The 14,039-nt window shown below is 33.6% G+C and overlaps 2 protein-coding genes and 1 long non-coding RNA gene across 3 annotated transcripts; 2 read left to right on the top strand and 1 right to left on the bottom strand.

Moving 5' to 3' along the window:
- Positions 1-5,366: 5,366 nt before the first annotated feature.
- LOC103851461 (glucomannan 4-beta-mannosyltransferase 2) lies at positions 5,367-10,038 on the top strand. The gene is made up of 9 exons (XM_009128314.3): positions 5,367-5,696; positions 5,987-6,085; positions 6,306-6,558; positions 7,782-7,892; positions 8,420-8,556; positions 8,795-8,908; positions 8,980-9,179; positions 9,342-9,542; positions 9,630-10,038. Exons 1-9 carry the CDS (start codon positions 5,367-5,369, stop codon positions 9,787-9,789), a joined length of 1,605 nt encoding a protein of 534 aa, XP_009126562.1. The 3' UTR covers positions 9,790-10,038.
- On the bottom strand, positions 9,025-9,534 carry LOC117131786. Its single transcript, XR_004455135.1, has 2 exons — positions 9,301-9,534; positions 9,025-9,258 (listed from the first exon to the last, which is right to left on the bottom strand). It is a non-coding gene; the product is annotated as an uncharacterized LOC117131786 (long non-coding RNA).
- Positions 10,039-11,206: 1,168 nt separating the features above from the next.
- On the top strand, positions 11,207-13,974 carry LOC103851459 (FBD-associated F-box protein At5g22730-like). The gene is made up of 3 exons (XM_033284210.1): positions 11,207-12,399; positions 12,463-12,621; positions 12,756-13,974. The coding sequence occupies exons 1-3, from the start codon at positions 11,389-11,391 to the stop codon at positions 13,023-13,025; spliced, it is 1,440 nt and encodes a 479-aa protein (XP_033140101.1). The 5' UTR covers positions 11,207-11,388; the 3' UTR covers positions 13,026-13,974.
- Positions 13,975-14,039: the final 65 nt, after the last annotated feature.

The following is a 14,039-nucleotide window of genomic DNA, read 5'->3' as shown; positions in this document are numbered from 1 at the left end:
TGTTTGCATCTTATATTCGGTAGTAGAAAATTTATTTGGCAAAATACTTATAAGAACTTTTGCAATAGGAAATGGAAATTCCACATAAGCTTATGTTTGAGCTTCGTCCATATCAAAAGCAAGTACTTCACTGGATGACCCAACTGGAGAAAGGAAATTGCTGTTGAGGCAGAAACACAGCTTCACCCATGTTGGGAAGCATATTGTTGGGTCATCCAGTGAAGTGCTTGCTTTTGTGGAGGACTATGAACCAATAACGCCAACATGGTAAGACTTTAATGTCACTTAAAGATCATATTGGTTCGTATAGGACTATGAAGCACGGGGACGGCAGTTTGGTTCACGTACCCGTACTGGAAACGTTTCCGGGACGGAAACACCATAGAAACAGCACGGGGACACTTCGGGGACGTGGTAGTTAGTTCATTTATGGAATATTTGAAATGACGACATATTGCACACATATTGCATCCCAAGCCATCTGCACTGAAAATTTCTCAAATGAAATTTTTCACTAAAAATAATATTCTTTTAATGAAAATGTTTTTCTAATGTTGAGTTATTATGTATTACAATTACAAGAAAGATTATAGACGATTCGACAACCGATAATACAATTTGTCTTATAAAGATATACGGCTAACTACATCATTTGAACCGTCCTATAAGAATTCATACATGACCAGGTCTATTTGTATCATGTTGAAGATACCTTGTAAAACTTCTTTCCTTAATCTGCATAATTATTTAATAATCGTTTTTTCGAAAATTGAAACCAATCTTATAAAGATCTACGTTTAACTGCATCATTTGAACCGTCCTTCGGGTGTATAAAAATTAATAAATTCTTAGTCAAATCATTAAACCCAAAGGCTTCCACTGATGAAGATGTTATAGCATGGTTTTCTTAGAGTTTTAAAAGATTTTTTATTAAAATAATCTTATTTTGGTGAAAGCCTCTGCTCTAAGCCTCGAAAGATCCTAATATGAATCTCCTAGCCTAACTATACTGCTAAAGTCTCGTCTTCTAGTGTTTAATTGTTAAGTTTCCTTTTTTGTCAAAATAATTGTCAGCTTTCCTCTATAACGATCTTTCATTTTTTATCCTCTATAACGATAATAGGTAACAACGTGTCTGAGTTTTGTGGCTCTTTAATAATTTATACATTTTATATATCAATAATAAAGAATCTCCACAGCTGTATTTACAGCGAGTAATTGAGTCATAACTCACATCACCCAACTAATCCAATATGTTTTGCATACTGTTCAGAGTCTATATATATAACATATTATATACATTATACATGTTATAGTTGAGAGAATGAGAGGTTATTATAATTCCGCATTGTAATTTGTAAACAAAATTTATTTGAGGCTAATCAAAATAATTTGTATCTCCTGTTTTTAAAAAAGTCAAAATATAAATGAATGGATAAATCATCTAGAAAAGAAGTGTAGATCATCACTAATCAATGCCTTGGATGGAGGAGGAAAAGGAAAGACGTATGATAAATTGGCTTAGAAATTCAAAGATATTCTATTGGAGTCGTAATAAAAACAAAACAAAAATTAAGTAAATCAACCAAAAAGCAAAAAGGGAATTAAGTCAATTCGATTTTGATTTTTCCACTACATACACTACAATTTCCGGATTTGTTGTATATGTAATGCACAATTTAAACTCTGCTCAATTTTATATATATAAGAAAATATTGTAACTGAATGTTCATATTATATTAATACTGAGATAAAAAAAAAATTGGGTTTCTATATTATATAGAAATTGTGAAATTTGAATTCAAACCGGAAAAAAAATTCAGAAGAAACTCTTAACGCACCACACATCTATATGTCAACACGATGATTTGTCTTTATACGTTGGCATTGCGCTTATTTGTCAAAGAAACCTTAATTTTATGTTCACAGACATTTGTCCTTAGATTGAGGAGCCTTCGGACCTAAAGTAAAATTAATCTGCATTGTTTAGACTCTGGGCTTGCATGATTTAATGGGGGTGGTTCGCAATTTCCAACGCTAAACATTATTGCAGAAAAGTAAACCAAACTAAAATTTACCATATCAAATACTTTCTATTTGGGGCATCTCAACTTATTAATTACTTAAGTAGTAACTTTTAGAGCCTGACAAATAGTACGTAAATACTAGTGATGATCCACATGCGTAAAGCAGGGGATATGTTTTCAGTTAGTTATCTAGCTCATTGTCGGAAACCAAACAATACTCCTTTGAAGGAGTATATATTTTTCGGTATCGATTTTATTTATAAAGTTCAGTCCAAAGTTTCAGCTCGCTGTAGAGGCTATCTGGAACCTTTGAAGGAATGTCTTCCATCACATGGACGGCGTACTATGAATATCGGTTTTTAAAACGTATAACTCAATCTACACTAAGTAGAGTATCTCAGTAAACTGACAAATATCAAGAAACAAACTAGCCCTCGTCATCCCTCAAACACGTTGTATCACGCACAACTAATACACCGTATGGAAGACTTTACAGCTTAGACCTTATAGACAAACATTCTTCTGTTTTATGCATTAGCTAGGCCTATGTACAAGCTGAAAGCACATACCATTAGGTGTTACTAACCACACACCAACCGAGTATGCCATCTAATCCGGATCCTTGACTCAAAATCTAAAACTCGGAAAGTATGATTCTATAAAATACTTTATGTGCATACAAAAGATACCAAAATTTAAGCAAACCATTCAAATATCAGGAAATCATTAGTAAACTCTCAACTATATATATATGTAGAGTTTTTAAGCAGGTTTAAATTAATCATATTATCTTAGACCTCTCTTTAACATCAGTGACTATATATAATCTATATAACATATCAACAGTCAACAATGATTCAAAGGTTTAGTTTTTTTTTTTCGAAATTACTTGTAATTTAATTTCTTGTTACTGAATTAATAATTATTGTAATTATTTATATGCTGCTGAGTTTTTGATTATAATTTTTTTAAAGATAAACCAGTATTTACAAAAGCGATTAAAAACAAATATTTTGAGTTTTAACATTCTTTATCCCGGAATCATTTTAATATAAATGAAAGACAATAAAGATCAAATGTACAATAATCTTTGATTAAACCACAATAAACTTTATTCTAAACATGGCCTACCAAATCTTAAAAATCCAATGACATGTTTTTTTATAATTGGTTTCAAATTAATTATTCAACAACATTGTACTATGTTTGAATGATTCTGTTAACATATATTAATAAATGATAATATCACAATACTGTAAAGAATATTTACAGGCCCGTCTAATATTGTGCCTCTTTTAATTTAGTACAAGGTGAAAATCCATTTTTTAATGTCTTTGAAGAAAAATTAACTATATACAATAACTATCACCAAAAGATATGTTACCCTATGTTCATAGTGAATGTTTGAAATATATGACCATCTATAGATGATGCTTACCTAATTATCAGAATACTTGTAATATGACATAATATTTTGTTTAAATCACTAGCAAAATCACAAGTCATTTATTTAGGATTTCTCCTTCACATTATTTTTTTACAAAGATATGACCAACATATTAACAAAATCACTTTTCGAGATTGTCCTATTTTTAACGCATTGCATTTTTAGTGTCCATCTCTATTGCATTGACCGTTTAAAATTAAAAAAGGGTATGTTAGTGGTATATACTTTCAACTTTACTTTATAAACCTGCTAAATTCTTTTTTTTTATAAACCTTATCGGCTAATCCGATCAGCTTCAGAAAGAACACACTTAGTGCAACGTACTGGACTGGCTAATACACTGTATGATCCGAGTTTGAAGTACCTTCCGACTAATGTTAAGGGGTTTAACCGATCATCTGTTATGATCTACCATGTAAGCCACTTGGACCGAAACTCAAATTCAGACTGGTCAAGTGATGATAATTTAGTTCATAAGAAGAATCAAACCTATAATTTATGTGAATACACATCAAATCCCAAGAAATTACCACTAGACTATAAATTCTTCTTAATGTAAAACACTACAAATTTGTGTGTTTCATATAAATATTTAAGTTGCAAATGTGATAATGTTATCATTCCATTAGTGGACACCTGTGGAATCGTAACTCATCCCCGTTTATGATTTATATTTAAAAAATTTACAGCATTTATAGATATATATATATATATATCAGTTATATCTATTAAGAATATGATTTATTTGAGAAAATGAAATTACAAGAAGTATTTACAAAAAAAGATTACTAGAGAATAAATTGAATAAGCCCAGTTAAAAAAAAGGACTTAAGTGAATTAATAAGGTTGGCTACAAAAAACGGTTGACTACACACGCAGGACGGGCTCAATTGTGTCATGGACCCTCGGACAAAAAAAAAATAATTTCCAAGCTATTATATTTTCTTTAAAAAGTCTGATAGGTGTATGTTTTTTAAGTATTTTTAAAAATAAATCTTTGGAAATAAAAAATATTTTCATATAAAATTTTTTTAGGCCCTTTTCCTTATTTTTAATATAAAATATATGTATTTTTTAAAAAAAATCAGACCCTTGTCTATTAAAAAATAGGGGGACAACGAATTGAGTCCGGAACGATTATACCGCTCGCTCCTATCTAAGCCAGCCCTGTACACACGAAAATGAAGTAGCAAGTTCTTAAAAGTTGGTAGTAAATTATTAAAAGTTTTTGAAAAAAAATGTATAAGAGCTGCCAAAAACCCAAACTTCCATAAATGGTAAAAAGTTAAAACTTCATCAAACCGATAATCATTGTTAAGAAAAATATTTACGAAGAAAATCATTAGAAATCAATCTCTTCACTTTCTCCATCCATTGGCAGGCACAAAAAATCAGAAACAAGAAAACTAATCCTCTATTCTTTTTTTTTTGCTAAGAACTAATCCTCTATTCTTGTTTTACCAGAGAACTTCTTCTTTTTTTTGGGACAATTTTTTACCAGAGAACTTCTTTTAACTGAAATAGATCCTCAAAGCCGACACTTGTGTTTAGTTATTTTCACATTTACTACTGTCTGTAATAAATTCCTAAAAACAATTTAAAAAGAGGAAAAATATCCTACAAAAAGAAGGAAATAAAGTGAATAAAATTTCACCATTATATTCCTGGTTTATCCTTCTCTTTCTTTTCTCCCATAACCTCAATCTCCTCTTGCTCTCTCTTCCCTACATTTTCTCTCTCACTAGAACTGCAGAGAGAAAGAAAAGGCTCCATTTTTCAATCCAATCTCCCCTCTCTCCTAAAACCCATTACACAAAACAGAGCAAAAACCTCATTGTACCAATCTAGAGAGAGAAAGTCACCATTGTTTTCACAGTAGAGAGAGAAGGAAAATGGACGGTGTTTCACCAAAGTTTGTGTTGCCGGAGACATTCGACGGTGTAAAGATGGAGATCACAGGCCAGCTAGGCATGATCTGGGAGCTTGTCAAGGCACCAGTGATTGTCCCTCTGCTTCAGCTAGCGGTTTACATCTGTCTGCTAATGTCTATCATGCTGTTGTGTGAGAGGGTTTACATGGGAATCGTCATCGTCCTCGTCAAGCTCTTCTGGAAAAAACCTGAGAAACGCTACAAGTTCGAGCCCATTCACGATGATGAAGAGCTTGGAAGCTCCAACTTCCCGGTGGTTCTCGTCCAAATCCCCATGTTCAACGAACGAGAGGTCTCTTTCGTCTCTCAACTCTCTCTCTGTTCATTGCTCTGTTTTTTCCTCTGTTTCTCATAAAAAAAAATATTCTTACATTAACCCCAAAGTTATAAGATTTACATAAAATTAGCCTCAGATTTTACGGAAAATAACTTTTCCCCACGTATTCATCATATTATCTTTCTTGTTATAATGATATTTTGGGTTTTTCTGTATAAACCAATAGTTTAGGGCGTAATCGTAGTGAATGGCTAAATTATAGGGACTAAAAGTGAAAAACGTTCCCCGTGATTTTTGCCGTTCAGGTTTACAAGCTATCAATAGGAGCGGCGAGTGGACTCTCATGGCCGTCCGATCGTCTCGTGATCCAAGTGCTTGATGACTCAACAGATCCTACTGTTAAGGTATTAGTATATTTACTTAGTCCATTTTCAGAAAATATAGGTTTACAAGCTACTTAGTCCACCTAAAAGATTTTATTTCCTAAATAAAAAGGTGTAATATCAGGACTAATATTTTTTTCTCAGTGGGTAAGAAATAACAAAAAACTAACTAACAAAATTTGGAACATTAATAGATTTTTCACTTAAATGTGTGATTTAATTACATATTTAAAATGTGCAGCAAATGGTGGAGATGGAGTGCCAAAGATGGGCAAGTAAAGGAATCAATATAACGTATCAAATCAGAGAGAATAGAGTTGGGTACAAGGCCGGTGCGTTAAAGGAAGGACTCAAACGCAGTTATGTCAAACATTGCGAGTATGTTGTCATCTTCGACGCTGATTTTCAGCCTGAACCTGATTTTCTTCGCCGTAGCATTCCATTTCTCGTCCACAATCCCAACATTGCACTCGTCCAGGCCCGATGGAGATTCGGTAATAATTAACATATGTTCATCTAATCTATATATGATCATTAATATAGATTGATCTTCATTTAAGGTTTTTGACATATCGGTTGAGTATCACCCTTCATTGCCCATCTATATAAGACTGGTAGCTAGTTATAAATTTATAACAGCGAAATGATCAAATTGACATTTGATAATGTTGTCAAGTGTCAGGGTCAAAAGAGTACTGAACTGGTTGTCTTTGTTTATGTGTTGATGAAAATTTTAATGTTGGTTTCGATCATTAAATGAAAGCTCGTGGTTTTGGTTTTCTAGCTCCATTACTGGTGTCGGTGGTATGTGTTACAATAATAAAATTTTCCACCTTTTATATTCTTACATGCTTTTTCTTTTGTCTTATCAAAAATATTTTTTGGCTTTTTGAAATAGTTTTTTTTTTTTCTATTTTCTGATTGCCTAAGTAGGGTTAGTTCTGTTTGTGTCGGCGGAGTAGCTACATAGTGTATGGATTCTTTTAGTAAAGCCAATAGCTGCATAATGCTTAGGTTAGAGTGATGTACACCTTGTGGCTTAGGTCGGACTAGTTGCGCGATTCCAGGTCAACGAATATCAACATAAATGCTAAATATAGCCTCTCTTGTTTACGTCATGCATGTCATGTGTTCCTTAACTGCTCCGAAGTTCTGGTTTCATCGGTCAGTAAAATCGAATCAACTCGACCCGGTTTTCTGAGTAGGATCGGGTTCTAAAGGCGAGTGGTAACTGGTCGTCTTTAGAAAGTGTCGGGTCTCTGATATCTTCCACGTTCTTTTTTGGCTTTCTTTAAATGTTCAAGTGTAGGACCCATTCTTTGTCTGTAATAATAGTGTTAACATACATTTAGAGTATCGAGTCTACTGTGTACATGCATTTGTCTAGCCGACACTTGTTCGATTATTCTTATTTTCTTGACTAAACACTTGTTAGATTGTTTTTTTTTTTTGAGAAAACACTTGTTAGATTATTTTCTTATTTTGTCTTTTTTCTTGAAGCATGCGTCCAACTTAGTGAAATTAATAATGAAAAAGCTAGATGATGAATATGATTGATTATGAAAGCTAAAAACAAAAGAGAAGGACGATTATTCCTGATACTTCCAAATTTAAGAAATTGTCTTATCAGAACATAATAGAGATTTATTTATTTTGCAATGTTTTAACCTTGGGGATATTAAGACTAATGAATTGATCTTATTCTGAACTTTTGCAGTAAATTCTGATGAATGCTTATTGACAAGGATGCAAGAAATGTCGCTGGACTACCATTTCACTGTTGAGCAAGAAGTCGGCTCATCAACACATGCTTTCTTCGGCTTTAACGGTAAAAATAATAATAGTGTTTATATGATTACTAAAATCATTATTTAATTATCATACCGGGAAAAATTGCAAGTACATACTAGAGCTAGATATTACTGATATTGATTGAGTTTAATGTGATAGAGCACTGTATGTGGACCCAAACCTCCTTTTTAATGTATGATAGTGTACAACTGTTACTGTAAAACTGATGCAAAATAAATTATAAGGAATCACATTTATTAGTAAATAATCAATAATAGATTGCGAGAGGGGTAAGGACTCTGACACCTGAAGCAAGTAGATGTACTTATATATAATAGTTCATCCCTTCTATAATAAGTAAGATTTGCAAGCTTGGAATTAGATTTCATGTGTTCAATTAATTAAGTTGGGTAAGGGGACACATTCATTACATTGTGACATGTACCGGAAGCAAATGAAGACGGAACTTAAATTTTCTGGACATACAGATTTGTGTCTTTTATTTTTTGTTATTTGTCATAAGTACTTTTTGACTAAAACTAATTAGTTATAAATGTTTTATAGGAACCGCCGGAATATGGAGAATAGCAGCGATAAATGAAGCCGGCGGGTGGAAAGATAGGACCACCGTGGAAGATATGGACCTTGCCGTCCGAGCAAGTCTCCGTGGCTGGAAATTTCTCTACCTCGGTGACCTACAGGTTTTAATTTACTTAGTTTCTGATGTTCTGATTATTTCCACAAACTAAAATCAACTAGTTAGAATAATTTTAAAACAGTACAAAAAGTAGTTGATGCACAAGATACTTCTCTCATTAAACGCATGACAGTTTATTCACAAGTTTGTTATGATCACTATCCCTTTTTGAACTAAAGATGTTTTGTTAGTATTGTGAAAACATGGTCATATATATTCATTTTTTATTTTTTTATTATTAGGTGAAAAGTGAGCTTCCAAGTACTTTTAGAGCCTTCCGTTTTCAGCAACATAGATGGTCTTGTGGACCTGCAAATCTGTTTAGGAAAATGGTTATGGAGATCATCAGAAACAAGGTAAGTAAAAAAATTAACTGTTTTGTTCTGATAACTCATTCTTTAACCTAACTGTCACTGACCTGGTGCAGAAAGTTAGATTCTGGAAGAAAGTGTATGTGATCTACAGCTTCTTCTTTGTGAGGAAAGTCATTGCACATTGGGTTACATTTTGTTTCTACTGCGTTGTTCTTCCTCTCACCATTCTTGTCCCTGAAGTTAAAGTTCCAATTTGGGGTTCCGTTTACATCCCTTCCATCATCACTGTCCTCAACTCTGTCGGTACTCCCAGGTGAATTGTGTTTCTTGTACCTTACGTCACTATCTAGGGTTCTTTGCTTGATTAGGTTACTTGTATGTCAAGTAGCAACCTTTCAAAAAAAAAAAAAAAAAAAAAAAAAAAAAGTAGCAACCTTTCTTCCTTAAACTGAGTCTTTCTTTTTCTTTCAAAAAGGTCGATTCATCTGCTGTTCTATTGGATTCTATTTGAGAATGTGATGTCCCTGCACCGGACAAAGGCCACTCTCATTGGTCTGTTTGAGGCAGGTAGAGCTAACGAATGGGTCGTGACTGCTAAGCTTGGAAGCGGTCAAGGCGCTAAAGGGAATACAAAAGGGCTTAAAAAGTTCCCTAGAATCTTCAAATTGCCTGATCGGTATGTCTACTTGTTAAACTTAAATGTCTTAATAGAAAACTATATATATAGACACTTGATGATTATGCATGATTTAATGTGCCACAGATTGAATACATTGGAGCTAGGATTCGCGGCGTTCTTGTTCGTGTGTGGATGCTATGACTATGCGCATGGGAAGAACAATTACTTCATCTACTTGTTTCTTCAGACAATGTCCTTTTTCATCAGTGGGCTTGGGTGGATCGGGACTTATGTCCCCAGTTAGTATTTATAGACGTATGGTAGGAAAAAAAAGGAAGCGACTTTTATGAAAAAGAAGAAGGAAAGAGGCTCGAAGGGTTCTTTTGATTTAATTTTATTTTCTGCCTTTTTGTTATCAATATTTTACCTTTTGTGATTCAGTAATTGTGGGTTTTCAAATTTTTTACTTTTTCTGTGGGTTTTTTTCTTACTTTTTTTTAAAGTGTTTCTCGATTTTATTTTCTTATGATTTAAATTTTAAGATTCCATTTGAGTTTTTGTCCAAAAAAAAAAAGATTCTATTTGAGTTATTCGATTGGTGTAGGGGTAAGTAGTCATCATTTGTGACTATGATTTCATTTCCGCCAACACATAGATAAAATTTGTTAATTTTGTCAAGTGTTTTCTACAAACTATCACAAGTTACAAAAAGAGCATTTTCTACAAATACACATTAATTAGAAATAAGAAAAGTTGCTTATACTAAATAACTTTTAGCTATTTTGTTTTGGTTATAATCCAATGTGCTATTCAATTTCGAAATTGTTTCTCGTAAGTTCAAAATATGCAGCAACCTAACCAAAAGATCGGTCGCATAAACATCCAACAAAGGTTTACTATGACAAATATATATATATATATATGTTAAATTTGGAGCTAAATCTAAACTCAGTCGATTTCGAATTTGAATTCTTAAAAAAAAAAAAACTAAGTAGTCGTTTGGTTAGTCAGATGAAATGAAACACTGGTCTCATTTAAGAAACCTTTCCCTTGTGAATTATTTGGGGTTTGGTAAAAAATAGGCCCCATATAAAACATTTGAGCCCGGCCCATCGAAAATCCCACCATTAACGTGAGACTCAGGGCCTGACTGGTTCAACCGCAGCGGTTGCGGTTGCGGTTGCGGGAGTTTGCGGATGCGGGTGGTTGCGGTTTCTAGCGGTTTTAAGAGATTTGTACGACTGGTTCTACGGTTAAAAATTGATGCGTTTGCGGGATACTTATGACTGGTTAACTACCAAATGCAGCAGCGGTTAAATAATAAATTAACAATATTTACATTTTATACAATTATAAAAATATCAAAAATAATAATATTATAATAAATATAAAAGTTATATTTAGAAAGTTATACTTTAAATTTTTTAAAATTATAGAAAATATTTTTATTTTAAAGTTTTATAATATTAATTAAAATATAATAGATATATTTTAGCATTTTTATAATTCTAATTTAATTTTTTATTGAATATTTTTATTTTTGTATTTATATTGTTTTGGAAAAAAAAGAAATTTTTTTATCCTTCCGCAACCGCCCGCAACCGCAAACGCTAGCTGGAACCAGCTTTTGAATTTATGAGGTTCAGAGCGATTTAGAGCGGTTTGGAGCGGTTTGAACGATTGTTGCAAAACGCCAACAACCGCTATTAACCGCAAAAGCTGCGTTTGCGGGTGGTAGCTGGAAAACCAGTCATACCCTCAAGCTGCCGGCGATCTACACGCCTTCGTATCTTCCCAAATTCAAAACCCTAAAACCACCACTCAGGTGATTTCATGCATACTTAGGTTTCAAAGCTCATCTTTGTAAAAACTTTTCCGGTTCAATTTTCTTCAACCGGATCTTATGGAGGAAAAAAGCTTTTCCAAGATACAACAACGAATGTACGACGAGTACCGTGCACGCTACTTAAGAGCTAGAGAGGATACGATAAGCAAACTGCCCGATCCTTTGTTATGTCAGATCCTGTCCCACCTCCCGACAAAGGATGCTTTCAGTACTAGTGTTCTGTCCCATAGGTGGAAAACCGTTTGTCTTTCGGTTCCTAATTTGGATTTGGACTCTTCCGAGTTCCCAGACTACGATACCTTTGTTACCTTCATAGACAAGCTCCTAGCTTTCTCTAGAAAAGAGAACTCAGTCTTGTACAAGGTCAAGCTAAGCCTTCGGAAAGAAGATGAGAACGATCAGTACTGCGTCACACGGTGGATAGATTCTGTGGCTAACCCTAAACTCAACCATCTTGACGTTGAGTGTCTTCTTGTGAACCGTAAGTTTCTAGAGGTGGTCCCACAAAGCCTTTATATACAATGTGACACGCTGGTTTACCTAAGACTCCATCGTGTCTCCTTCGGTGAGTTAAAGTCTGTGTCCTTGCCTTGTCTCAAGACCATGCGTTTAGAACACAACGTCTACGCTAGCGACGCGAGTCTTGAGTTACTCATCTCGTCTTGCCTTGTTCTTGAAGATTTGAGCGTTGTTAGAATGGTACCGGATAACGTGAAGGTTCTGCGTGTGAGATCTCAGACGTTAACAAGCTTGCATGTCGACTATTTGTATGGTGAAGGTGATGGCTTCGTTGATGTGTTTGAGAGAGAAGGCTCGGGGGTTTTCATTGATGCACCTAGACTCAAGTACTTGAAGTTCGAAGATGATCTGTCAGACGTTAAAGTCATTACCAATTCAGTGTCCTTGGAGAAAGTCAATGTTGCTTTTGTCTTTGGTGAGAATGATTTTTCCCACGTTATCGACTTGCCAAAGCGCAATATGGTCAGTAATTTTTTTAACAGCATTTCAGGAGTTAAGGAAATGAAGATCTCTTTGTATACTATGGAGGTATGCAATTTCATATTACATATATAGATTTTTTTGGATGAAGCTATTTTCTCACTTTTTGTTTTTTTTTTTTTTGTTGAGCAGTTTCTTGACTATAACTGGGTATGGGAGTCATACGACCCACTGCCTCAGTTTTGCAACGTTTCCACTTTAAAAGTGACGTTTTCTGTATTAAATCTAGATATGATGATGCCAACCCTTCTTGAGAGCTTTCCGAATCTTAAATCACTCGTCTTAAAGCTGGTGATTAACTAACTCTTTTGCACAACCCTTAAGAGGATGCAAAGCCCTTTCTCAAAAAAAAAAACCCTTAAGAGGAACGTGTTATATTATATTCCGTTTTTTTCTGATAATATGTGTTTAATTTGGTTTTGTAGGATGATCCTTCGAGCGAGAAAGCAGCAAATGTAAGACTCTCATCTGTACCTCCGTGTTTGCTGTCATCACTAGAGTTTGTGAAGATAAAGCGTTTCAACGGAGGGCCCGTTGACATGGAAGTAGCTAGGTACTTTTTAGAGAACACACAAGTTCTCAAGAAACTTGTTCTGGATTTTAAATGTTCAGCATTTGAACAAGGGTTTTACATGTTGAGGGATCTCATTGCGTTGCCCAGGAGATCTAGCTCGTGTCAAATTCTACTTTGTTGATGGCTAGAAAGGTGTATATATGATCATTGATCAGACGGATAGTGGCATTTCATGTTGGTTTGTTAGACTAAATTTGGATTTTGATTTGTCTTTTTTTGGTTGGATTCTATTGTGATGTCTTTGTGTGTGGATGATGATTGAGAATTCTATAACTATAAGGCTAATTTTGGTTTTCTCTTAAGCCATTTCTGCATGCTCTTGAGCTTAAGGGACATAAACTATGAATGGTACAAATTTGAAGGTAATATGCATATGTGATATGTCAGTCATGTCAATGTAGTAAATGAACAATTGCATGTCTCTTTGGATGAAAAGATATTTATCTAAAAATGAACATTAAAGAATAAACCCTGAAGGTAAATGAACAATTTCATATCAATGTAGTAATGAACAATTCAAAAGTGAACCTTAACCATATATCTAAAAGATAAATCCTAAAGTATAAAAACCTTAAACTCTAAATCTAAACCCAAATTCATATGATAAACACTAAATCCAATGATAAAACACTAAACCCTAAACTATAAACCCAAACATTAAATCTTCTCGAAAATATATATTTTAACCTCAAACCCAAAAGATAAACAATAAACCATAAACCCAAAGCATAAACATTCAAACCTAAACACAAAGATAAATCCTACTACACAGAGGGTTAACACTGTATCCAAGGAAAAACTTTAAACACCAAATTGTAAAATCTAATATCCTAGAGTAATGTAAATCTTAAATAATAAATTACGATAATCTTAGATACAAGAAATAATATCCACCTTCATGATTTAGAGAATTTTTGAATGAAAATGACAAAAAAAAACTTTCAAAAATGTTGGTGGTGAATAATGGAGTGATGTTGAATGATTGTGGAGTAAATTTTTTATTTTGTGTAGATTCAGCGTGTAAATGAAGAAGAATGATATGAAAATATTAGAAAATAAGATGAATATATAGAGAGAGAAAGTAAAATAATAATTTTAGGCCTTATATTGTTGTTAATCGTGTATATACGTTATA

Source organism: Brassica rapa, chromosome A02, assembly GCF_000309985.2.
Source record: "Brassica rapa cultivar Chiifu-401-42 chromosome A02, CAAS_Brap_v3.01, whole genome shotgun sequence".
Classification (NCBI taxonomy): domain Eukaryota; kingdom Viridiplantae; phylum Streptophyta; class Magnoliopsida; order Brassicales; family Brassicaceae; genus Brassica; species Brassica rapa.
This window is presented reverse-complemented; position numbering and strand designations above follow the sequence as displayed.